The 24,496-nt window shown below is 36.7% G+C and overlaps 1 protein-coding gene across 4 annotated transcripts in view; it reads right to left on the bottom strand.

The window, feature by feature from the left end:
- The window catches only part of SEC24B (SEC24 homolog B, COPII component), a 100,283-nt gene that overhangs the window by 17,289 nt on the left and 58,498 nt on the right, over positions 1-24,496 (bottom strand). For 2 of the 4 annotated variants that reach the window (XM_060654456.3, XM_060654459.3), the window contains 9 exons: positions 21,041-21,264; positions 13,162-13,346; positions 10,280-10,382; positions 6,808-6,934; positions 5,996-6,105; positions 3,917-4,029; positions 1,158-1,276; positions 482-537; positions 33-239 (listed from right to left, as the gene is read on the bottom strand). In XM_060654456.3, coding sequence (XP_060510439.1) covers positions 33-239; positions 482-537; positions 1,158-1,276; positions 3,917-4,029; positions 5,996-6,105; positions 6,808-6,934; positions 10,280-10,382; positions 13,162-13,346; positions 21,041-21,264 — 1,244 coding nt within the window. The remainder of the gene's footprint in view (positions 1-32; positions 240-481; positions 538-1,157; positions 1,277-3,916; positions 4,030-5,995; positions 6,106-6,807; positions 6,935-10,279; positions 10,383-13,161; positions 13,347-21,040; positions 21,265-24,496) is intronic. The other 2 variants (XM_060654457.3, XM_060654460.3) reach the window with 1 other exon arrangement.

Genomic DNA, 24,496 nt, shown 5'->3' with positions numbered 1-24,496 from the left:
TAAACATGACAGAGAAACCAAATCTAAAATACCTTTGTGCTTGATCTCTGATTAGGATCTTCTCTGGACTGCAGAAGTCCTGCACCCAAGGAAGGTAACTGTGTCTGAAATACAGACACACGGCCACCTGTTGGAGACATTAATTTAAAGGCAGCCTGAAGCGCAGGACCAAGGGCACTGTGTGTTTCTCTTGTATTGGTGAACATATTTGGTAATGCATTCAATAAGTCTTTTATAAGCTGGGAAAACAAAGATTAAAAGTTGAATTACTCAGAGGGCAAGGCAATTTTCTTCTTTAAAACATTCTGGAGTATAATATATACCACTGTATCTTAGGGGATATAAACTGAGGGGTCAGTAAGTATGCTACCTACATTGTCTATGCAATATTAATATACTAAGTAAACAAATGTTAAAGATTTTAGTAAACAGTTAAAATAACAGAAATATTTTCATACTTTAAGAGAAAAGTCAATCTCACCTCTTTACTTTCATACAGATTCACAAGTAAGCTATCCGGTGTAGGTAGAAAAACATCTAAAGGGAAAACATATATTTTAATCAATAGATAAATCAAGTCAAAAGAATATCATAAATTTAAAAATCTTAGTTTTTAACAGGCCGTATATATAATGGGAACCATGATACTGCTTTATTAAATATATATTACACATATGTGTGTGCACACATAAGTACACACACAGACATAGAAAACTTAGAATGAAATATGTTCCAGAAAACAAACCATATCTATCTAGAGAGAGAGAAGAGAGGAAAGAGAGGAGAGAGAAGAGAGAAGACAGAGAGGGAGAGGGAGAGGGAGAAGGACAGAGAGAGAGAGAGAGAGAGAGAGAGAGAGAGAAAGCATGAATTGGGGAGTGGGGCAGAGGGAGAGAGAAAGAATCTAAACAGGCTCCATGCTCAGCACAAAGCCTGATATGGGGCTGGATCCCACAACCCTGGAATCATGACCTGAGCCAAAATCAAGAGATGGACACTCAACCAACTGAGCCACCCAGGCACCTTGCCGGCAAACTGTTTTTAAAGTATCAAAGTGCACCAAATTATCCTTACAGCACTATGACAGGATGTACTGTCAAATACAGTAGCCTCAATTCCAAAATCTATAGTCACAAAGACTTCTATTCACTGCTTACCATCTATATCAGACACAATCAACATTTGAGGTTGTGATAATCCTTCCTGTAAATTGTAGAAATGAATAGTGCTATCGAAGGTCATGAACCCTATTCTTGTTCGTGAATCTCCAGGAAGCCTAAGGATAAAAATGATAATTTTAAATTCAAAGTGTTTAGTAACATATTTTATTAAAAAAAAAAGAATGAAATAGTAAACAAAGTCTAAGAATAATTACACATGCTTTGTCATAGAGGAAAGTTATTCCTCTCTAAACCAACATACATCAGAAGAGAACAAAGATGAAACATCCCATTTTCAGATGAAACCAACATGTTTAGAGCTAATGGTCAAGAAAACTGAACCATGTTCAAATAATAAACCAAAACTAAAAATGAAATGATTAAAAAAATCAAAGATTTCTTACTAACTTTCCTCTAGCACACACTCCTTTAACTAAACATTTACTCATATTTTCAGTTCCAATGCTACAAAAAGAGTGTATGTAGCTCAAACTGTTTAAGGGCAGATGACAAATGAGTACTTTCCAAGAAAAGACAATGTAATTAATGTAAACCAGATTTTATTTTTTAATTCTATTTTATTTATTTATTTATTTATTTATTTATTTATTTATTTATTTATTTTTGTATTTATTTAGTTTTGAGAAACAGTGAGACAAAGCGTGAGCGGGGGAGGGGCAGAGACAGGAGGAGACACAGAATCTGAAGCAGGCTCCAGGCTCTGAGAAAGCGGTCAGCACAGAGCCTGATGCGGGGCTCGAACCCATGAACTGTGAGATCATGACCTGAGCTGAAGTCGGACGCTCAACCAACTGAGCCACCCAGGCGCCCCTGTAAATCAGATTTTAATGTGGAAATTTTTAAATAAAAATCACATTTAAGAACATCAAGACATTTTATCTATTATCAGTCCTTTAAAAGTTTTCTGCAAGAACTCAGTATTCAAGAGTCAATGCCATGGCAAAAAAAAGAATAAATGACCATTTCTTTGCCCATCAGGTTCTCCTTATTGATAAAATGGATGCTTCATCTTACAAAAATATTTTTTAAGTACCACTATGTTAAATGCTGTTATATAATTTATTATTTTAGCAATGCTTTTAAAATATTTTTGAATATCACAGGATGCCAAAACAGTGTACATCAAAAACAAGAAACATTATTACTGTTATGCATGATTGATCAGGCCAGATAGTCTGCAAAGTCAAAGAAAATTTCAGAAAACAATGCACCAAGTTATGTGGGTGTTTAGCTTACCAATACTGGTCAAGATTTATGATGTTTCTACAGATGATTCTTTACTCCTCTGAAATTTCTAAGGTCATGGAGTGTTAGGGCTGTTTGTTACCGATTAGAATGGAGACTCCCTATCTACTCTACTCCAAGCTCAAAATTCAGAGTTGAGATGCAATTGCTCCATATCAAATGGCTTTTTCTCCAAGTTATATCCATAGCCCTTTCCAAAAACATATTATCTTCTTTTTTTACTTTCCTATTTTCTGCTTAATAAAAAAAAAAAAAATATGTGTGTGTGTGTGTGTGTGTGTGTGTATGTATGTGTGTGTATATATATATATTTGTATGTTATGTTTTAAATAATTTGCCATTCCCAATTTTATCCTTTTGGTTTGGCATGGTCTATTTAACTCACAAATAGTCATGCACTGGACAGGCTCCTGTTTCTAGGGTCATATCCTCATACTTTTTCAGCAAGCTGACTCTTCAGCTTTAAACCTATTTCTTTGCAGTCTTCCATTGCTACTCACTGCTGAAACTACACCCGAATTAATAAGTACTTGTGCCTAAAAACAGGGCAAATGCTTCAATCAAGGATGAAATTATGGAAACTCTAAGTTACTAAAAGAAACTAAAAGCAAATCATTTAAAGTTTCTGGGTATTTTTATCTCAACGTTATCCACTAGTCATAGGCCCAGATCAGTGATATGTAGACTATGGTAACAGAGCAAGGATTCTCAGACTTAAATGGAAGGTGGGAGAGAACCTTCTGAAATCACCAGGAGTACTTCTGACGAAGCATTTATATATAACCACCCCTACTCCTCTACACATGGCAAGAACCAATGCAGGTGTGAGCCACTCTTACTAATAACCTTAAGTCATATAGCCTGTAGGTTTGGGGAGTAAAAAAAGAAATGTACAAACTACTTTGTTTTCCAGAGATTTGGAAGGTCCATTTTTGAAGCTAGTTGAGGGTCTCCTTCATGACCAATACTAGGCAGGATTTAGAGTCAATATCCTATACCCTGTTTCTAATTGCACGATATAGCTCATTTCTAATGTGTCAAAATGAAGAGCTCAGTTTCTGGCTTCCTGAAATATTCAGCACAAAATCAATTCCTTCTTCCCTTTTATCTGGCTCATTTTCTCATTAGGACATTTGAAACTCATGAAAAACTCCTTGCTCAGGCAAAAATTACAGCTAGATTTCTCTCATCTGGATCCTTGATATCCTGGTCAGTGTTCAGATCTGTCAAGTCAGAGGAACAGTTAGATGAGATCTAAATTCCTTAGCAAGTATTAAACATTTACAATTTTATGATTTGGACACCAAGTCATAAATCATAATAATTGAAGTAGCAGGATCCTTGGTCTGAGGTGGACAAGAAGTACTGTGCAGTGATAGATAAATGAAGTCAAACTGTAATAAAAACGAACCCCATAAATTGCTAATAAACTTCACATTTATATATATTTGTACACACACAAACACATTATGAGTAAAAACATTTCTTACTTGTCTAGATTTTCTAACAACGACTGGCACAAAATTGTCAAATATCCAGCTTCCACTGCATTATGAGATACATCTAAAACAAATAAGTAAACTGCAGGTTGAGGAGGACGAAGCTGAAAGGAATAAAAATAATGTAATTTATTTAGTAGGCACAGTTTATTCTTTTCATACCACTGTTACCACTGGCTATTTACTGATGACACAGAAAAATACACACATAGGATCTATATTTTATAACATCTAATGTGCTAAAGAAAATGACATTCCTTTAACTTTTTTTCTTATAAAGTTGGTTATGGATTAAGCATAATAAGGTAGTTGTTACACAGTAATAGTTAAATAAGCTAAAGGTCTTCCTGATAGAGTGCTGAGCTATCTTTCAAAGAAAAATTAAGCTTATTTACTATTTAATGCGAACCTCTATATCCCTTCCCTACTCCAAAAAACATTGTTTTTTATATTTAGTTTTTAGAATCTTACAACTGATAGTAGTAGCCATTAGTACTAGCTGTTGGGTCACCTGGTGGTGGCTAAATCACAAGTATTAAGTGCTAAGTGTAAAGAAAGTGCTTGTGATGGTATTCTAAGTATGTTCAGTCATTATCTGGTAGAAATATATACTGAAGTATTTATAGGTTAAATGACATGATGCTGGGATCAGCATTTAGTAAACTCCAGGGTGGGTGAGGGGAGGGAACACTGGGGTGGACTGGGTTTAGATGAAATGTATTTAGCAAAATGTTGCTAACTGTTGAAGCTTGGTGATAGGTAAATAATGGCTCACTATACTATTATTTCTTTTTTGTAGTAGGCTTGAAAAATTACGCTATAGAAAGTTAAAAGGATATATAACATCTTTTTTTTTTTTCTTAATATGCCAACCAAAGATCATATGGCAAAAATTAAAGATTAACTTCTTGCTTCACCACTTCAATTAGATTGAGATCCTAAGGAGCCATAACAGAGTTGGGAATGTAAGTTGTAAAGAAGGCAAGAAGTTCAGAGTGAAAGTGCCCAAAAGTAAAAGTTAATATATGGAAACAGACAAGGAAATAGTAGTTAAGTGGGGAGATACTAAACTGGACACAAAGGACCATAAAAATCACAAAAAATAAAGAGAGAGATGGGTTGAACAGCAGGAATTTGATACACATTAACTGTCCCTGTTCACCTTTCCCCACTAGCAACACCTTACATTTTTGCAGGCGACAAAGATTAGTAATGAGGATACTGAAGAAATGTAGGTTATTATAAATGCATTTTTTTTTTAATTTTTATTTTTATTTATTTATTTATTTTTATTTATTTTTGGGACAGAGAGAGACAGAGCATGAACGGGGATGGGCAGAGAGAGAGGGAGACACAGAATCGGAAACAGGCTCCAGGCTCCGAGCCATCAGCCCAGAGCCTGACGCGGGGCTCGAACTCACGGACCGCGAGATCGTGACCTGGCTGAAGTCGGACGCTTAACCGACTGCGCCACCCAGGCGCCCCTATAAATGCATTTAAAATGAATAGATATGATAAAGAGGAGAACTTTGGCTAAGAATTCATTTTTGTAAATAGAAAAGAAGAATGAGATCTTAAAGGACTAGTATAATTAAAGAACAAGTAGAATTTTGTGATGAACTGGAGAGAGAAAAATTAAAGTGAGGTCAATATCCATTTATCTTGATATCTGTACTGGGTGAACCAGTAAGATGGTGATATCTTTAGGAGCCGGAAAACTGCAGTTTTTGGCAAAAACATGAGTTTTTCTGTTTGAAGGTCTTAAATATTAAATGGCAAAAGGATATTTATATTCATTCCATGACAGTAATCAAATCAAAATGACAACAAATTATAAATGTAAGTGCTTATCACAAAACATTACTAATGTTTCTTAGTGACATAACTGCATTCTTTTAGGACATCAAGTAACCTTTATGAAAAGTTTTCTATTAAGTACAAACTTTCAGTATTATTGTAAAAAATTAATACTGGGGACAATACAAAATTTTGCAAGAATTTACCTCACAGAAAATTATAAATGACCAATACAGTTATATCCTATGGCTAATTTTTACACTGAGTAGTTACCATGTAATCTGAAGAAGCAATGAATTCCACAGTTGAATTCTGAACTTCTGGTCGTTTATGAGGCTCTCCATAAGATCGAGTTAGGGGGTTATACATAAATTCTTCAGGAACTAGGTAACAAACAGAAATCCAGTACAAAGTTAGTAGTATGTTTTGTAACTAAACACGCATGTACATACCAAGAAATAAACACCTTCGTCAATATCTGTATCAAGTTTCAACAATTCTGTGAACATCTAGTGGTAAAAACACTCCTTAAAAAATAATATCAAGATAAAATAAACACATAGTGAAATCAAGTGAGGAAACCAGGACACGGGCAACCCTGTTTCCCAGGCTTGTGTCCTATTTATTATATCAAATGACATGAAAAGAAATCAGACAGAAACACAAATTTGAAAGCAATTATACTACAAGGACCTAAAAAATGATTAAAGGGAAACCAGACAGACACGCTGGTAGGCACGTGTCTACACATACTGGTAAAAACGTATGCTTGCTTAAATGGACCAATTATATTTGGTAATGTGGAAACCGAAGATAATCTTAACTTGGCAGGATCAAGCACAGTTAGTCTACATAACCTTCACTGCTTGTTCTGTGAATATTTTTTTACTTGGCCTCACTGTCACTCTGCTTATTATCAATCATCCCCGGGCCAGCCAAGATGAAGTGTCCCTAGCCTACATTTTCTCCATTAAAAGGGGCCTGAAAGTTGTTGAAGCAATGAGGAAAGAGACCAGATAATGACAAAATTGTCAAAATGTTAAAAATAATATTAAACACACTTATTTTAAGAATCTGAAACTCACCATCATTAACTCTATAGCACAAATTGCATTTCCATCTACGTTGATCAATGAAGGATACAAAAGGGTTGATATATGTTCGACACGACCGGCACCTCACGATGGTGTTTGATGTTATCACTGGTAATTGCTAGGAAGTAAAATAAAGACGCTGTAGCAGAAAAATCACCACAGGGGAAAACGGAACGCATACTGCTCTGCTCCACATACACAACAGAAACCATAACTGAGTTTTGGAATTGATGCCTTTTAATAAAATCCAGTGATGTGCTGAGCAACACAAGCAGCTGTCAAGTTTTCTCCCCCTTCGTCACAAACTGTAAAATAACACCAAAACATTTTATTACCAAATGTAATAAAAGTTATCGGCTCATAAGAAAAGCCTGGTTGGCCAAGAAAATAACTCAGAGCTCATCAGGTAGACTCAAGAAATATCAGTGAGAAAGAAAAATGTACCACATAAAAATGTCTTTGTCTTTGTTGCCCGACAGCACCTGGTACTAGACCATCAGGCACTGCTCACCAGCCAGCCACACGGTCCTGATGGGAACCGAGGCCACAAAAACACAAACACGATGTGCTTTTTAAAAAAAAAATACAGGGGGCGCCTGGGTGGCTCAGTCAGTTAAGTGTCTGACTTCGGCTCAAGTCACGATCTCGCGGTCCGTGAGTTCGAGCCCCGCGTCAGGCTCTGGGCAGATGGCTCAGAGCCTGGAGCCTGTTTCCAATTCTGTGTCTCCCTCTCTCTCTGCCCCTCCCCCGTTCATGCTCTGTCTCTCTCTGTCTCAAAAATAAATAAACGTTAAAAAAAATTTTTTTAAAAAAATAAAAAAAAAATACAGGGGCGCCTGGGTGGCTCAGTCGGTTAAGTGGCCGACTTCGGCTCAGGTCATGATCTCACGGCCTGTGAGTTCGAGCCCCGCGTCGGGCTCTGTGCTGACAGCTCAGAGCCCGGAGCCTGTTTCAGATCTGTGTCTCCCTCTCTCTGACCCTCCCCCGTTCATGCTCTGTCTCTCTCTGTCTCAAAAATAAATAAACGTTAAAAAAAATTTTTTTAAAAAAATAAAAAAAAAATACAGGGGCGCCTGGGTGGCTCAGTCGGTTAAGTGGCCGACTTCGGCTCAGGTCATGATCTCACGGCCTGTGAGTTCGAGCCCCGCGTCGGGCTCTGTGCTGACAGCTCAGAGCCCGGAGCCTGTTTCAGATCTGTGTCTCCCTCTCTCTGACCCTCCCCTGTTCATGCTCTGTCTCTCCCTGTCTCAAAAATAAATAAAATGTTAAAAAAAAATTAAAAAAAAAAAATACACGAGAGGCACCTGGGTGGCTCAGTTGGTTAAGAGTCCAACTTCGGCTCAGGTCATGATCTCATGGTTTGTGAGTTCGAGCCCTGCACTGGGTTCCATGCAGACAGCTCAGAGCCTGGAGCCTGCTTCTGTCTCCCTCACTTTCTGCCCTCCCCTGCTTGTGCTCTCCCTCTCTCTCTCTCAAAAATAAACATTAACAACAACAAAAAATACATGAACAAAATATGTGTGTGTGTGTGTGTGACAGTTTTAGATAATCAAAGGCAGAAGTTCTACCTAGTTTTGAACGAGTTATTTTTTAAGAGAATGAGAATATTTTGGTGTTAAACTTATCAAAAAAGAGACCACTGAAATGCTGGTAATTTTAGTGATCTTTTTAAAAGTGTTGAGGGGGCAAAGATTATAAATTATGATATATAAAAATAAACTTATAAGGGCACCTGGGTAGCTCACTCGGTTAAGTGTCCAACTTTAGCTCAGGTCATGATCTCATGGTTTGTGAGTTTGAACCCTACATCGGGCTCTGTGCTGACACTGTGGAGCCTACTTGGGATTCTCTCTCCCTCTCTCTCTGCCCCTCCCTCACTTGCCCTTTCTCCCCCCCCCCTCAAAATAAATACATAAACTTAAAAGTCAGCATGAAAAATATTCAAAAATAAACTTATAAATCTCTTTTGGACTCCTTTAAAAAAAAGGGAAAAGGGAAGAAAGGGCTTGGGAAGGGAACTTTATATTTAATTTAAGAACTTTAGAAAATATGAAAAAACACTAAAACCCCAAATATTATTCAATTAATTGAATTAATCCCTGATAACATTTTAGTATATTTCCTTCTCGCTTTTTTCCATCTATACATAAATATTTATATCTTTGTATTTAATTTCTTTAACATATACAGTTTTTATTACACAAGTAATGACAAAACACTTCATGAAAAAATCGGGAAGCACAATTAACTGAAAATGAGAAAACAAAGAATTACCCAGGATTCTACAGCCCAGAGGAAACCACTGTTGCCAATTTAGTGTATACACTTCCAGAAAATATCATATATGGCATCTGTGTTTAGACAAAAATTCTCACTTATGTATGTAGGAAATTAACTATCTTGGTTTAGAGATAATGGCTGAAATAGTATTATAGGTGATGATGCAGTATTTACTGAATGAGTAAATTCAAGGTATTTATTGCATATCATAATTGTTTTATTTTCTATTCACTCTGTTCCTTTCTATACATCCTATTATGAAAGTTAGTTCCATAAGAAACCTTACTGACCTTTATAACCTCAGCATCTGGCACAATAGGTAGTTAATAAACACTTTTTTTTTTTGATAAATGAGGGCAAAAGAAACTCAGCAGCAGTAAGGATAGAAAACCACAGCAGTAAAAAAATGTGAGGGGGAAATAGAACTTACAAAGTATAAATAAAATATATCTGGATAAACTTTATGAAGTTTAGAATTTTAGTTTAAAGACAACATATTTGCATAAAATAGCAGAAATATATGTAAAAATCCAGCAAGCTCAGCATTAAACCAACAGACTGTGGAAACATAAACAAGTAATGTTTTAATTCAATAGACTTGAAGCATTTGGACGTATTATTACAAAGGTTATTTGTTCACTACAGTTAGGAACATCATATAGTTTTCCTCCCTAACTGGACATTACTGTTGGTATAACCTTTATGTTTAATAGAGCTCCCAAAGGTTATCTGCAATGGTCTTTCCAATTTCCAAAAGTACTAGACTTTCAAAATCCAGCTCAGACCTCGTCAGTCACAGAAAACCTCTGCTACTGCACCTAGAGAAAATCACTTCCCATCCTGTACTCAGTGCCTAAGTACCTCACAGAATTTGGTTAGTTACGTATTGGTTACCCTATACCATCGTTTATTTGTTTTTACATCTTTGTCCCGTTACATATAAATTTCTTAGGAGCAAAGTCAATGACTTAGTTATCTCTGTATTTATCGGTGCTTAGAGCCTGTCACAGAGCAGGGACTTTAAAAAACAATGTCTGCTGAGTTGAATTTGACAAAAATGATTATTTCTAACTTAAAAAATGAGAGAAGATGAAAAACAATCTCCCAGAAAATATACAATCCAAACACCCTGCACACAAACATACATCAGTATCCACAAATATTTTGAAATATGTCACTTTACCGTCAGGTCTCTGAAAGGATGTAACAGCAATCCTAAAGGAAGCTTAGCTTTATTCAGTAAAGCCTGGGTCTGTGGAATATTTGTCAAAGTACACCGAAATGAACTGCAAAAAACAGAGGCAACACGGACTATATTAGCTATCAGAGAAAAAAACATACTGAAGTAGACAGCTGTAGATAATTAACATTCAAGGGTACAGATGAAAATTATCTGAGAATATTCTAGAACTAGAACTAGAAAGATCCGTGTTACTCTAAGCAGGCATATTTGCAATATATGTCAAAAGACCTAAATCAAGTACTCAACATTTTCATGGTGGAAACGTTTAACACATTTGGGAAAAAACATTATGACCAAGAACGTGAATCGGAGGGAGTAGAAAACACAAGTGAACAGGTATACCCCCGCATCTTTAGTAATGCTGTTTCTGCTTTCCTGCCCATTTTCCACCTGTTGAAACTCTCTTACTATGAGACTCCTCAAAATTATCGCTTCTTCTGAAGCCACCCTTCCTTCTGCTAACAAGTCAGAAGAAATGACGTCTTCCTGTGCTTTGAGATCAGTTTATGCTTCTATGTATTACTCTGCCTTGCCTTAGGGTTGTGTGCTTTGTCTGTCTTTTCTCCTTGAGATCAGAGATCATTTTGTCCTGTGTGACCCTAGCACTATTCCTCTCTTAGAAAAAGTGCTTATAGCTCATTAAGTTAGAAGTCAAGGTCAGTAGACACAGAATCAATAAAGGAGCAATCAAAGAGATAAGAAGCAAGAAGTACGGGACACCAGAAAAGAAATTTTAAGAAGAGCAGTTGACAGTATATAGAGATATCCAGATACGCACAGACTTCAGGCTGGTGGTGTTCCATGAACGCACTAAGGTGGTCCCTGCTTCAGGACTTCTGTGTTTACTGTTCATGCAGCTTGGCACACTTGGTTTGTTCTCATACTTCATTCAGATCTCTGCTCAAATGTTAACTCCTTGAGAAAAACCTATCCCGACTCCTCAATTAAAAACAGCCAACCTCTACCCTTACTACTCTCTACCTCATAGTAATATTCTGACATTACGTTACACGCATGATCCCTAACTTATGAAGGTTAACTTACGATTTTTTGACTGTTCATAGTATGTCTTCCCTAATAGCATAAAGGTTGCATATGATTAGGAACTCTGCTTACTGCTTCATTCCTAGCACCTAAAACCAGTGCCTGGCCCTTAATTTAGAAGGCATTTGATAAATATTTATTGAATAAATGATTTATCGTTTTATGTAGGCACAATTATTATTCCTGTTTTACAGCTGACAACACTGAAAATTTGAGAAGTTAAGAAATTTTCACAGTCTTGGGGCACCTGAGTGGCTCAGTCGGTTAAGCATCCAACTTTGGCTCAGGTCATGATCTCACGGTTCGTGAATTTGAGCCCCGCGTCGGGCTCGCTGCTGTCAGTGCAGAGCCCACTTCAGATCCTCTGTCCCCCTCTCTCTTTGCCCCTCCCCCATTTGCCCCCTCTCAAAAATGAGTATTAAAAAAAAATGTGCAGAGCCTTACAGCTATTTATCAGTGGAACCATGGTAAGAACCTGTGTCTGTCCAGCTCTAAAGTCTACACTCCTAATTACTCTGCATTGCTATTTTGATAACAGAGATTTTCACAGAAAACACACACACCATCCCCTGAACCTGTGGAATCTCTTCATACATATACATAGACCACATTCACCTACTTAGGGGATGCCTAATCTTCTATAATACAAGGCCAAAATCCACATACTTACGACCTGATAGCAACTTATATTCACAGGAATAGGCAGCTGTTTTTATCCTAGAATCAGTGATTATACATTTTTATGACAGTGATCTTGATGCTGCCTTAGGCACCGATGGGGGATTGGTGGCAGTGGGTAGGAGAAGAGGGGGAATCTTCGGAGCGGCTCTATTTTCTGTTTCCTGTATTGGAATTCTCTACAAAATTTTGGTTGAAAAAAAGAGAAGCTTACGGTTTTTTAAAAAAGGTAGAACATCACTGCCTTAATAAAGGAAAATGCTGGCTGTAAAAAAGAACACTAATTCTAATGCAAGGAAGAAGACAACATTTTTCTGTGAATCAGAGTTTATGAAGGAGAGATTTTAGGAGCAGAAAGATGTTTTCTAAAAAGCATCTAGGTTTTATCCTAGATAAATATCCTATTCTTAGGAGGAAGAAGTACTGAAAGCAAACAAGAACAGAACTCGTAGTTTTGAAGGTACTGTAATGTGAGTGACAGAGCTCACCTACCCAGAGGATACACCAGGGCTTGGTGGCCACCAGATGCAAACTGTCAGTGAAACTTCTCCATGAGGTGAGGAAAACTCAAAAAAGGAAATCTTAAGCCTGGGGATAATGGTCTTTGCATTCTATGCTGAGTAGGCAAGGAAAACTCAGAGATAAACCATTTACCTAAACCTGTTCTTGGGATCATATATGTGAAGTCTGCATCCTTTTCAAGCAAAGATTGAAGGGTATACATTTTTAAAGATTCCACCTTATTTTAAGAGACATCAGAAGTTACTCCTGGTGAAAAGTAAGGAAAAAGAAATTTAAGAAAAATATAGTTAAATCTGGGTTCCTGAAACGCTTCACTCAAATAGAAAAAAAATTCCCTCACATTAGGTGACAGAGAATAGGACTGGAGACAGAGATGGAGGCATGAACAGGACCTAACTGAATTTTACCTAAACTGAACAGGACCTAGAACTTCTATACAAACTAAAATACAAAAGTCTGGATTAACAAAACTTCCAGTCAAGGAATTAATATCCTATCACTTTTACTAGTTTTGAAACTCAAACAACATTTCTGACAAAGTGTATTACTTACTAAAGATCATAAAAATAAATACTTACTCTGGGCTACAGTTTAATTTTTTGAGGTCTAAATTCAAGTTAGGTACAGGAGCCCAAACAGGAGTCATGGGTAAAATATTCCTCTCCTGGGTGAGGTTTACAGGTCTCAGACTTTCTGGTTGTGGAGAACTTTGAAGACTCAGTCCTCCCAGACTGGAGGATAGCTGGTTCATACCAGGATACTGCTAAAAACACAATTCAAAACAAAACAAACAAAACAACAATAAAATCAAATTGAATACAATGTATTCTATTACAGGATTTTAACATTCAGAGTAAATGAGAAAATATAAGAATTTAATAAACATAAACAAAGGGGAGGCAGTGTGCCTGGGTGGCTCAGTTGGTTAAGTGTCTCACTCCTGATTTTCGCCCAGGTCATGATCTCATGGGTTCATGAGTTTGAGCCCTGTGTCAGGTTCTGTGCTGACATCGTGGAAGCTGCTTAGGATTCTCTCTCTCCCTTTCTCTTCCCCTCCCCTGTTCCTGCTTCTCTCTTCCCCTTTCTCTGCCCCTCCCCTGTTCCTGCTTCTCTCTCTCTCTCTCTCTCAAAATAAACATTAAAAAATATTAAGCCTGGCTTGGTAACAGAATGATTTAAAAGGGTAGCTCAATTTAAAGCATTCTTGAAAAAAACCTCAAAACAAAATACTGAAAAAACAGTATTAGTATTAGTACAGTTACTGTACTAATTACTAGTTACAGTTACTGTAACTAACAGTTAGTACAGTTACAGTATTAGTACAGTTAAACCTCATAACAAAATTTTCAGCAACAATGTTTTTCAACATTAAAAATCTGGTTTCTGTGAATACAGAAAGGCATAATGAATACATACATGCTTACGTTTGCAAGGTTTTTCAATGATCAATTTTTGGAATAATGAGTTGATGCCATAAAAATGTACAATGCTGTTTTGCTTTGCTGATTTTTTCTGTTACCTTTGTTATATTTAGTATTATTATGAATGCATGGCTTTCTATCAACTCCAAGTGACTGAATTACAGTTATTATTTATTTTAATGCTCAAACTACACAATTTTTTGCCAGTGGAAAAAAGATAGATTATTTAATACATGATAGTGAACTCAGAGCTAACTATTTATAGAGGTGGGGAGGGGGATGAGATTTATTGTTTACAGTATGAGCCAAAATAAAACCTTAAATAGATTAAAGATGCAAAATTGAAACAACCAAAGAACTAATACAATTTATAGCTGGAATATTTCCTAACCTGAAGGCTGAAAAGATCTTCTAAAGGACACAAACAAAAGTTAAAACAAAAATCACAACAGGACTATTTAAAATTTAGACATTCCTTCAATGTCAAAAAAACCCCACTAAAATTAAATACAAATGTCGAGCTAGAAGGAAAAATTACAATGTGTATTAGACAAAAGGTTATTATACTTATTATAGATAGCTTTCACAAACCAGAAGACCTAAATAATGGTGAAATAATATGAACTGGAATTTCAGTAAAGAAACATAAATGACTAATAGTTATAAAAAAATCTTTGCTTATAAAAAATAATTCTTGGTGGACTTTGTAATACAGAAGAATGGGCAGTCATATACACTTTTACTGCTTACTGGATATCTACACTTAAATGTCTATCAGGCATTTTAACTTAACATGGCCAACTCGATTCTCACTCCTAGACCTGCTGTCTCTCTTCATCATCAAAGTAAAAGCACTACCCTATACCCAGTTGCTCTGCCAAAAACCTAAGTTATCCTTGCTGTCTTCCTTTCTTTCACTTATCATAATCAGTTCATCAATAAGTCAACTTTTATCCATCCACTATTCATTACCTCTACTGATACCACCTTAGAACAAAGCATAGTCCTACATTTCTGTGATTGTGGCAAAGCTTCCATTTGTCTCTGTTTCCATTTTTGTCTTTTCAAATACTTCCATCCATAATCTGTTCTTCACACAGTAGCCAAAATGATTCTCTAAATAACGTAAATCGGATATCACTTCATTACAAAAAATCTCCACTGTCTCCCCTCTGTACTTGGGATAAAATCCAAGCTTCCGATGATAGTCCTTCCCTAGCTCTCTGATCTTATTCCTATTGCTGAGTTCCAGCCATACTGAGACTTTATTCTTGAGACACATCACAGTTGCTCCTGCCTTGAGTCTTTGCATGTATGCTTCCTCAGCCTGAAATGCTCTACCCCCAGATTTTTCCATGCCTGGTTTTTGTCATTAAAATGGTATTTCAAACAGAATTTCTACAGTGAGGGATTTCCTGACTATCTATCCTATATCCCCAACCCTAGCAATTTCTTCAACTTGTCTTACTTCACAGCACTTGTGACTATTTGAAATTATCTCATTAATTTATTGATTTACTTATTTACTGTCCCAGTGCACCTACCCCTCCCAACAAATTTCTGACAGCAAGAACTTTGTTTTGTTTACTTAGCTCCTCTTGTATCCTCAGTGCCTAAAGTAGTGCTGTCACACAGTATGAACTCAGTAAGTTTTTATTGAATGCATAAGTGGAAATTTTAAAGTCTTATAAAATTAGGTGCTTTGATTCAGTAATTCCACCTGAAGAAATTTCATCTAAGAAAACGAGACAGATGCATTAAGGTGTGTGCACATATAAAAGTTGACTTTAACAATTATGCCCAACAATAGCAAATTGGTTGATTATAAAACACTATGCAGCTACTAGAGGAAGGATATATAGAAAGGTTTTGTCTTTTGCTATGAAAAGAACAAAAAGTTTCTAAAACAATATCCCTCCTTATCAACTTCTTTTGTTTGTTTAAAAAAGCCATTAGATGTCCAGTTTCTTTACTAGCTTTTCCCCCAAAATGCATAGCAAGAAACTTGGAAGGACAGACTCCAAGTGTTGCTGTTTACATCTTGATAGTGGGAATATTGTTTGGTATTTATTTTCCTCTTTGTGCTTATCTGCACTTTTCTACACTTGATCATGTCTTTTTTTTTCAGGGGGGAGGTTAAAAAAAAAAGTGCTAAATACATTATTTCCATTAGCCAAGATATGGAAACAGTCCAAGTGTCCATGGATGCTAAGTGAAATAAGTCATTCAGAGAAAGACAAATACCATATGACTTCACTCATATGTGGAATTTAAGAAACAAAACAAATGAGCAAAGGGGGAAAAATAAGAGAGAAAGGCAAACCAAAAAACAGATTCTTAACTATAGAGAACAAACTGATGGTTATTAGAGGGGATGAGGGTGAGGGGGATGCATGAAATAGGTGATGGGGATTAAGGAGTGCACTTGTGATTAAAACAGAAAAAAAATAAAATAAAAAAAGCTTTTGACTAAAAAAAAAAGCACTATATAACATTACATCTGGTTTTTCATATATTCATTAAAATACTTATCTAATTCTTATTTTCATTTTCAAACATATTTCAAGGCTGAAAAACAAATTTTAATTTTTTTTTCTTCCTCAAAGGCCAACTACTGAGGTTTCCCATTTCTTAATAAGGGTCATCTCAAATTAATAAATACAAAAAAAAAAACCCTTAAAAATTTAGAACCCTACCACTGGCTAATACTAAGTACAACATTTAATGGCATTTCAATTTCATTATAAAGGGTTGCTTAAAGCTAAAGTAAGATATTCTTATCCTGGGGCGCCTGGGTGGCTCAGTGGGTTAAGTGTCCGACTTCGGCTCAGGTCATGATCTCGCGGTCCGTAGGTTCGAGCCCCGCGTCAGGCTCTGCTGACAGCTCAGAGCCTGGAGCCTGTTTCAGATTCTGTGTCTCCCTCTTTCTCTGACCCTCCCCTGTTCATGCTCTCTCTTTGTCTCAAAAATAAATAAATGCTAAAAAAAAAAAAAAAAAAAGATATTCTTATCCTAAGTAGGACTTTAATTTTTTTTTTTTTTTTTTACCGTTTATTCATCTTTTTGAAAGAGAGTGAGGGGGGAGGGGCAGAGAGAGGGAGATACAGAATCCGAAGCAAGCTCCAGGCTCTGAATTGACCGCACAGAGCCCGACGCAGGGCTTGAACTCACAAACTGTGAGATCATAACTTGAGCCAAAGTCGGACGCTTAACCGACTGAGCCACCCAGGCGCCCCCTAAATAGGACTTTAAAAATAAATGGCTTCTTTTAAAATTAGCTTGATAATGTTAATCTTAGATTAAAATGTATAATCTTTTTTTAGCAGATAGGTAAGAATTTAAATGTACGTCCTAACTGTGCATTTAAATCATTACTGTTCATTGGCCCAGAAACACTGGGTCCGAAAACCTATTTTAAATTCACATTAAACAAAATTAAATTGCTGCCTTGTATTCTTCCTTAGATTCATATATCAAATCTGACTTTGGTTTTCTGCACAAGTCCCTACCAGTTAAAGAGAGAAAAAAAAATGCTTAATTCTGAACTGCAAAGACTTGTATTCTCAGGACTAAGCCTGGTCTTAGATGATTTTGCTTATCTGAGTCTCAATTTCTTCACTTAAATAATGAAAGGAAGGTAACTACTACAAAAAAGTCAAAATTCCAAGTGTTCACAAGAATGTGCAGTAACTGGAACTCTCATAAACTGCTAATGGGAAGTATATATTGGAACATCTGCTTTGGAAAACTGTTTGGCATTAACTGTTGAACGTTTGGGTACTCCATGACCCAGCAATTTCAATCCTAGATACATACATTTGTGTAAAAGACATGAATGGAAATATTCACAACAGCACTATTCATGATAGCCCCAAACTGGAAATTTACCCTGATGCCCATCAACAATAGAACAAATACATAAACAAGTATATTCACAAAACAGAGTGCTGTACAACAAGAACAATGAGAATGCACAAGGAGAACAAGCACACAGAAAGCAAAATGTTGAGCCAAAGACTCACAGCAAGAGTATACACAGTTATGATACTACTCATATTAAGAACAAAAGGAGGCAAAACTAATGTGTAGTATTAGAAGTCAAGACAGTTGCCAACTCTAGTTCGAGGGTTAGTGACTAGAAAAGGCATGAGAAAGGACTCTGGCTGTTGGTTACGTGTGTTCAATTTGTTGAAATGTATCAAACTGTATGATGTTGATTTATATACCTGTACATAAATGTAATATATAGTTCAATAAAAAGTTTTAAAAAATTAAAGGTAGGAATGAATGATTTCTAACAGTATAAAGTCTAAAGCTTTGGCTTTGTGATGCTCATTTCCCCCATGATTTAATAATCCAAGTTACTTTTTTATTTTTTATTTAAAATGTTTATTTATTTTTGAGAGAGAGCATGTGTGTGCATGTGGAGAGGGGCAGAGACGGAGAGAGAGACAGAATCTCAAGCAGGCTCCGTACCGTCAGTGCAGAGCCTGATGCAGAGCTTGACACAGGGACCCCACAAACTGTGAGATCATGACCTGAGCTGAAATCAAGTCGGATGCCCAACCTGAGCCACCCAAGTTACTTTTTAGTCTGCCTCTGTCCCCTTCATTCAAACTCCTGTGATCCTTGCACTGGAACTAGAGTATAAAAAGGACTGGGGTCACAGAATAGAATGAAGTTATTTTTAAAAATCTAGTATAATAAATATTAATTTTCACTTTTATTCCAAGGACAATCTCTTAACTTCCAAAATAACCTCCTAAATAAAATGGGAAAAGAATACTGTCCATTCTCTATGTCAAGGGTCAGCAAACTTTTTCTGTAGAGAGTCAGGTAGTAAACATTTAAAAACTTTAAGAGATGCGTATCTCTTTGGCAACTATTCAACTCTACCACTGTGGTGCAAAATTGTCATAGATAATACATAAAGGAATGATTGTGGCTCTATTCCAATAAAGTTTATTTGCAGAAATGGGCAGGAGGCTAGATTTGGTCAAAGAACCTTTTCCTTTGTCACTGTGGAATACCACTACAATTTTTTTTTCTGTGCCTAAAACTTCCTCTAAGAACCAGATCCTTTCTTTGAACTTGGTTTTCGTCTCATTAAAATGTAGAAACACATTATATATTATGACCCCCAAAAGCAATCTGTCTAAAGCACAAGAGTCAGAAAATAATGATTTAAAAAGTGTTTCATATGACATTAGAGTCATAAAGAAACTCTAACAGAACAGAAGGCAGAAAAATGTGTACCAACTAACCACATTTCTTTAGTGCCTCTCCCAGTATCTTTATTCCTTTTGTGCCTTAATGCTAAGATTAAATTCCAGAAACATGATTGTCCTATTTCCTCTATTTTTTTAAATTTTGGTTTTTGAGAGAGAGAGAGAGAGAGAGAGGGAGGGAGGGAGAGAGGCAGGGGCAGGGGGACAAGGGAGGGGGAGGGGGAGGAGGTGGAGGGAGGGAGGGAGGGAGGGAGGGAATCTTAGGCAGGCTCCATGCTCAGCAAGGAGCCAATACGCAGGGCTTGGTCCCATGACCCTGGGATCATGGCCCGAGCTGAAATCAAGAGTTGGATGCTCAACCGACAGAGCCACCCAGGTGCCCCTCCCTCTAATTTTTATTCTTAGTGGACCATAAGATGAAATTTCTCTAAGATTAGTCTACTAGCAGTTTTTTCATTATAAGTAGAATGCTTTTGCCATTTCAGTTGTTACCTTATATTTTACTTTCTTAATAAATATAAATGTAAGATACTTACTATTCTGTATTATTAAATTGATTTGGCATTTAAGAGGTGTCTCCAAAAAAAGGTCGTATCAGAATGGGTCACAGCAGTACTTAATAATAAACATAACTACTGATTAGCATTTATGTATATGGAGGCTGTCACCAGTTATGTGTCATGTTATGAAGATTTTTTTTTTTAATGTTTATTTTTGAGATAGAGAGGGAGCATGAGCAGGGGAGGGGCAGAGAGAGAGGGAGACACACAATCCAAATCCAAAGCTGGCTTCAGGCTCTGAGATATCAGCACAGAGCCCTTTGTGAGGCTTGAACTCACAAATCCCAAGATCATGACCTGAACTAAGTAGAACACTTAATCGACTGAGACACCCAGGCAGCCCAAGATTTCTTTAATCTAAGAATTGGAACCAAACTTCCAAATCACATTTATACCATGTCATTTTTTTTTTTTTTTTTTTGAGGAAAAAGCCAGCTTGGTAATACAGAATTTTAAAAACTTAACACTTACTTTATTATAAAATCATTACCAGCACATTGCAAGACTCTAAAAAATGGAAGTACCACGAGGGCCAGAAAAATCATAGCTAATATCCTGATCCAGATATAATCTCTTTAAAAATCTGGTATTTATATTTCCTTTTATCTCTATCTATGTACACACAAACACAAACACACAAACAAAACTAGAACCAAATTCTATGTATATTTGATCTAGGCTTATCAGTATTTGCACCTATTATCCATCTGAATCACCAGGTATTTGTTAGAATTGGTAAGTTTCATGATTTTAGAAATGCAATGTCTTTTTTTATTTTTATTTTTATTTTTTTTTAAATTTTTTCTAATGTTTATTTATGTTTGAGACAGAGAGAGACAGAGCATGAACAGGGGAGGAGCAGAGAGAGAGGGAGACACAGAATCTGAAACAGGCTCCAGGCTCTGAGCTGTCAGCACAGAGCCCGACGTGGGGCTTGAACTCACGGACCGTGAGATCGTGACCTGAGCCGAAGTCGGACGCTTAACCGACCGAGCCACCCAGGCGCCCCATGCAATGTCTTTTTTTAAAATGTTTGTTTATTTTGAGAGAGAGAGAGAGAGAGAGAGAGAGAGAGAGAGAGAGAGAAAGAGAATCCGAAGCAGGCTCTGAGCTGTCAGTGCAAAACCCAACGTGAAACTCAATCCCATGAACTGTGAGATCATGACCTGAGCTGAAATCAGGACTCAGATGCTTAACTGACTCAGCCAACCATGCACCCCAGAAATGCAATGTCAAGTTTATACATACTTGAGCATACTGCTGGAATCCAGAATACACTGGGCTACTGGGAGGTACTCCAGAATTAAGTGGTGCTGTAGCATTCTGATAACCAGGCTGAAGAGTTGGATAGCCATACCCAAATGGCTTAGCCATTTTTGAAGGCTGAGGAGCAGTAGGAGCTGAAGCTGGAGCAGGGTCAGGTTCAGGAGCAGGATCAGGAGCAGGACTGCTTGCTGATGAAGAAAGCATATCTAACAGAGGGAAAAACATTATGTTAGCACTGCAAATCAGGATTCTATAAAGACTTGGCTCCTGGGCAAGCTATAATCTTTGGCATTTCCCTTTTTTAAACTTAAAAACAATTTTTTTTAATGTTTTTATTTATTTTTGAGAGAGAGAGAGAGACAGAGCGTGAGTGGGGGAGGGGCAGAGAGAGAGAGCGGGAGACACAGAATCTGAAGCAGGCTCCAGGCTCTGAGCTGTCAGCACAGAGCCTGATGCGGGGCTTGAACTTGTGAACTGTGAGATCATGACTGGAGCCAAAGTCGGATGCTTAACTGAATGAGCCATCCAGGCACCCACCCAACCCCTGCCTTTTTAAACTTTTTATTTTGAGAAATTGCAAATATCCACAGAAATAGAACAGAATTATGAACCCTATACCTCTTCACTCAGCTTTAATAGCTGCCAGTGGTTTGCTAATCTTATTTCATGTGTTCTCATCCTGGTTTTTTTTTTTTTTTTGCATTCATTAGAAAAGTGGGTTTTTTTTTTAAATTTTTTTTTTTAACGTTTATTTTTGAGACAGAGAGAGACAGAGCATGAACGGGGGAGGGTCAGAGAGAGAGGGAGACACAGAATCTGAAACAGGCTCCAGGCTCTGAGCCGTCGGCACAGAGCCCGACGCAGGGTTCGGACCCACGGACCGCGAGATCATGACCTGAGCCGAAGTCGGACGCTTAACCGACTGAGCCACCCAGGCGCCCCAGAAAAGTGTTTTTTAAATTAGTTTCAAGTATACAATATAGTGTTTACACCCTATCTTTTTTTTTTTTTTACAGAAGTATTCAGAAGAAAACCCCGTATTTCCTATCATTTCACTGACAAATACTTCAGTTGGTATTTCTAACAGGTATGACCTTCATATTTATACAAATATAAAATATACTATATATTATATAAAATATATAAATGTACTATACTATAAATGAATACATTATGATACAATCATTTTTACTTTTATTCTCTCAGCAGGAATTGGGGCTAAGAAGCAGAAAAAAGAACAAAGCAATAAAAAGGGTATCAACCATTCTTTTATTTGACCCTGCCATTATTTAAAAAGTCCATGGAGGGGCGCCTGGGTGGCGCAGTCGGTTAAGCGTCCGACTTCAGCCAGGTCACGATCTCGCGGTCCGTGAGTTCGAGCCCCGCGTCAGGCTCTGGGCTGATGGCTGGGAGCCTGGAGCCTGTTTCCGATTCTGTGTCTCCCTCTCTCTCTGCTCCTCCCCTGTTCATGCTCTGTCTCTCTCTGTCCCAAAAATAAATTAAAAACGTTGAAAAAAAAAAATTTTTTTGAAAAAAAAAAAGTCCATGGAAAGGGTAGATATTTCCATAATCCCTTAGAAGTCTGTATTATTTGCAGAAGCAAACTGTACAAGTATGAAAGACAATGTACAGAATAGTGTCCAGCTCCTAAAACAATGTTTGGTATATAATAGATGCCAAATAAAATTTAGTGAATAAATGTTCTTCTATTTAAATTCAAAACAAAAACTAAAATTTGAGTCACACTGAGAAAAAACTGCAGAAAATTTAATCATCAAAGACAAAAATAACAAGAAACCCTAAAAATTACTCTACTACACATACCATTATTAACATGCTGCTATACGGTTAGTCTTATTTTAAAGTAAAATCTATATAGTATACATGAATTTTACTCTATTTTTTCCTATAAAAATTACATTCTTCACCAGCAACCAGACTCTGCAAAAAATATGCTCTTAAAATCATGTGATTTAATAATATTTTTTCTTTGAAGATTCTTGAAGACTCTTATCTTTCTACTGACAATATCTCTTGGCTCGCATTTTGAAGATATGTTCCTAAATATTCTTCTATCGTCTTGTGCTAATGAGGCAAGGGCTGGCTTACTGGCTTTCTGGTAACCTCCCAGATTTCTTAATAGAACAAGAGCATTTATGTAGTGTCATGTCCTGCTTATCCTTCCTCACAGGGAATATAAGTAGAACGGTCTCTTAACATGGTAACAGTCATCAGCCTAAGAAATAAAAAACTGGATTCCTAAACATGGAGGTCTAAGACTTCTCCTCTTCTTTAGGAAAGGGAGGAGTTAAAACTACATATTTCTATAGTACTAAGATCTATCCTAGTATCTGACATATAGTATTTTCAATACATTTTCTTACAAATGTTCACATCTTTAATTTTGGTGCAGTATAAACAGCTAGAAAACTTGCCCAAGTTCACCCACTTAGTGTCAAAGCACAGTTCATAATAAGATTAAGACTGGTTAATAAAAGGGGTGCCTGGGTGGCTCAGTCAGTGGCTCAGCCAGTGGCTCAGTCAGTCCTGAGTGGCTCAGAGATCAGGTCATGATCTCATGGTTTGTAGGATCAAGCCGTGAGTCAAGCTCTGTGCTGACAGTACGGAGCCTGCTTGGGATTCTGTCTCACCTTTCTCTCTGCCTCTCCCCGCATTTGCACGCGCTCTCTCTCGCTCTCTCTCTCAAAATAAACATTAAAATTAAAAAAAAAAAAAATTGTTGAGGAAATGAATATAGACAGACAAAGCACAGTCAAACTCCAAGGCCATGACCTTTTATTAAACCACATTTGGCATTTCATAATCAGGTTAATTTTTTTAGGTTAATTTGAAGCTTATGAAATATTATATAGTTACTCATCTTAAAAATTTTTTTAAATAGAAAGTTAAAAAAAATTCCAGTATAGTTAACATACAGTGTTATATTAGTTTCAAGTATACAATATAGTGATCCTACATATAGTATTTGCCTTATAGTGAGCAAATTTACTCTTTTAAAATATTTTGATAATGGTGAATGTTTTTGGAATGGTCCATAATTTCTTAGACACATGTGCATGCCTAGGGAAAAAAAAAATCCCTACTCACAAAAGACCGAGTAGCTTACTGGAGTATTCTTGAAATATTAAAAAGGAACTCTATATTAAGCTGAGAAGATGCAAGTTTTCTACCAATCTGTAGGAGAGTGATAGCAAGATAGTATGTTAAGTCCAGCGTGCTCCAACTTAAATTAAGCTCCATCTTGGATTATTACCAAAGTGGTAAGAAGTAAAGAAAAGAGCAAAATTGCTTGTCCTGTTAGACCTAATGTTTCAAATCATTAGAAAAAGTGAGAAAGAGAGAAGTCAGATGTGATGTAAGAGACAGACAGAAAAGGAATTTCACAATACAAGACATTATAATGAAATGACTAATAAT

The sequence above is a fragment of the Panthera onca genome, chromosome B1 (genome assembly GCF_046562875.1).
Source record: "Panthera onca isolate mPanOnc1 chromosome B1, mPanOnc1 haplotype 2, whole genome shotgun sequence".
Classification (NCBI taxonomy): domain Eukaryota; kingdom Metazoa; phylum Chordata; class Mammalia; order Carnivora; family Felidae; genus Panthera; species Panthera onca.
Note: the sequence above shows the minus strand (reverse complement) of the source record. Positions and strands in the feature narration are given on the sequence as shown.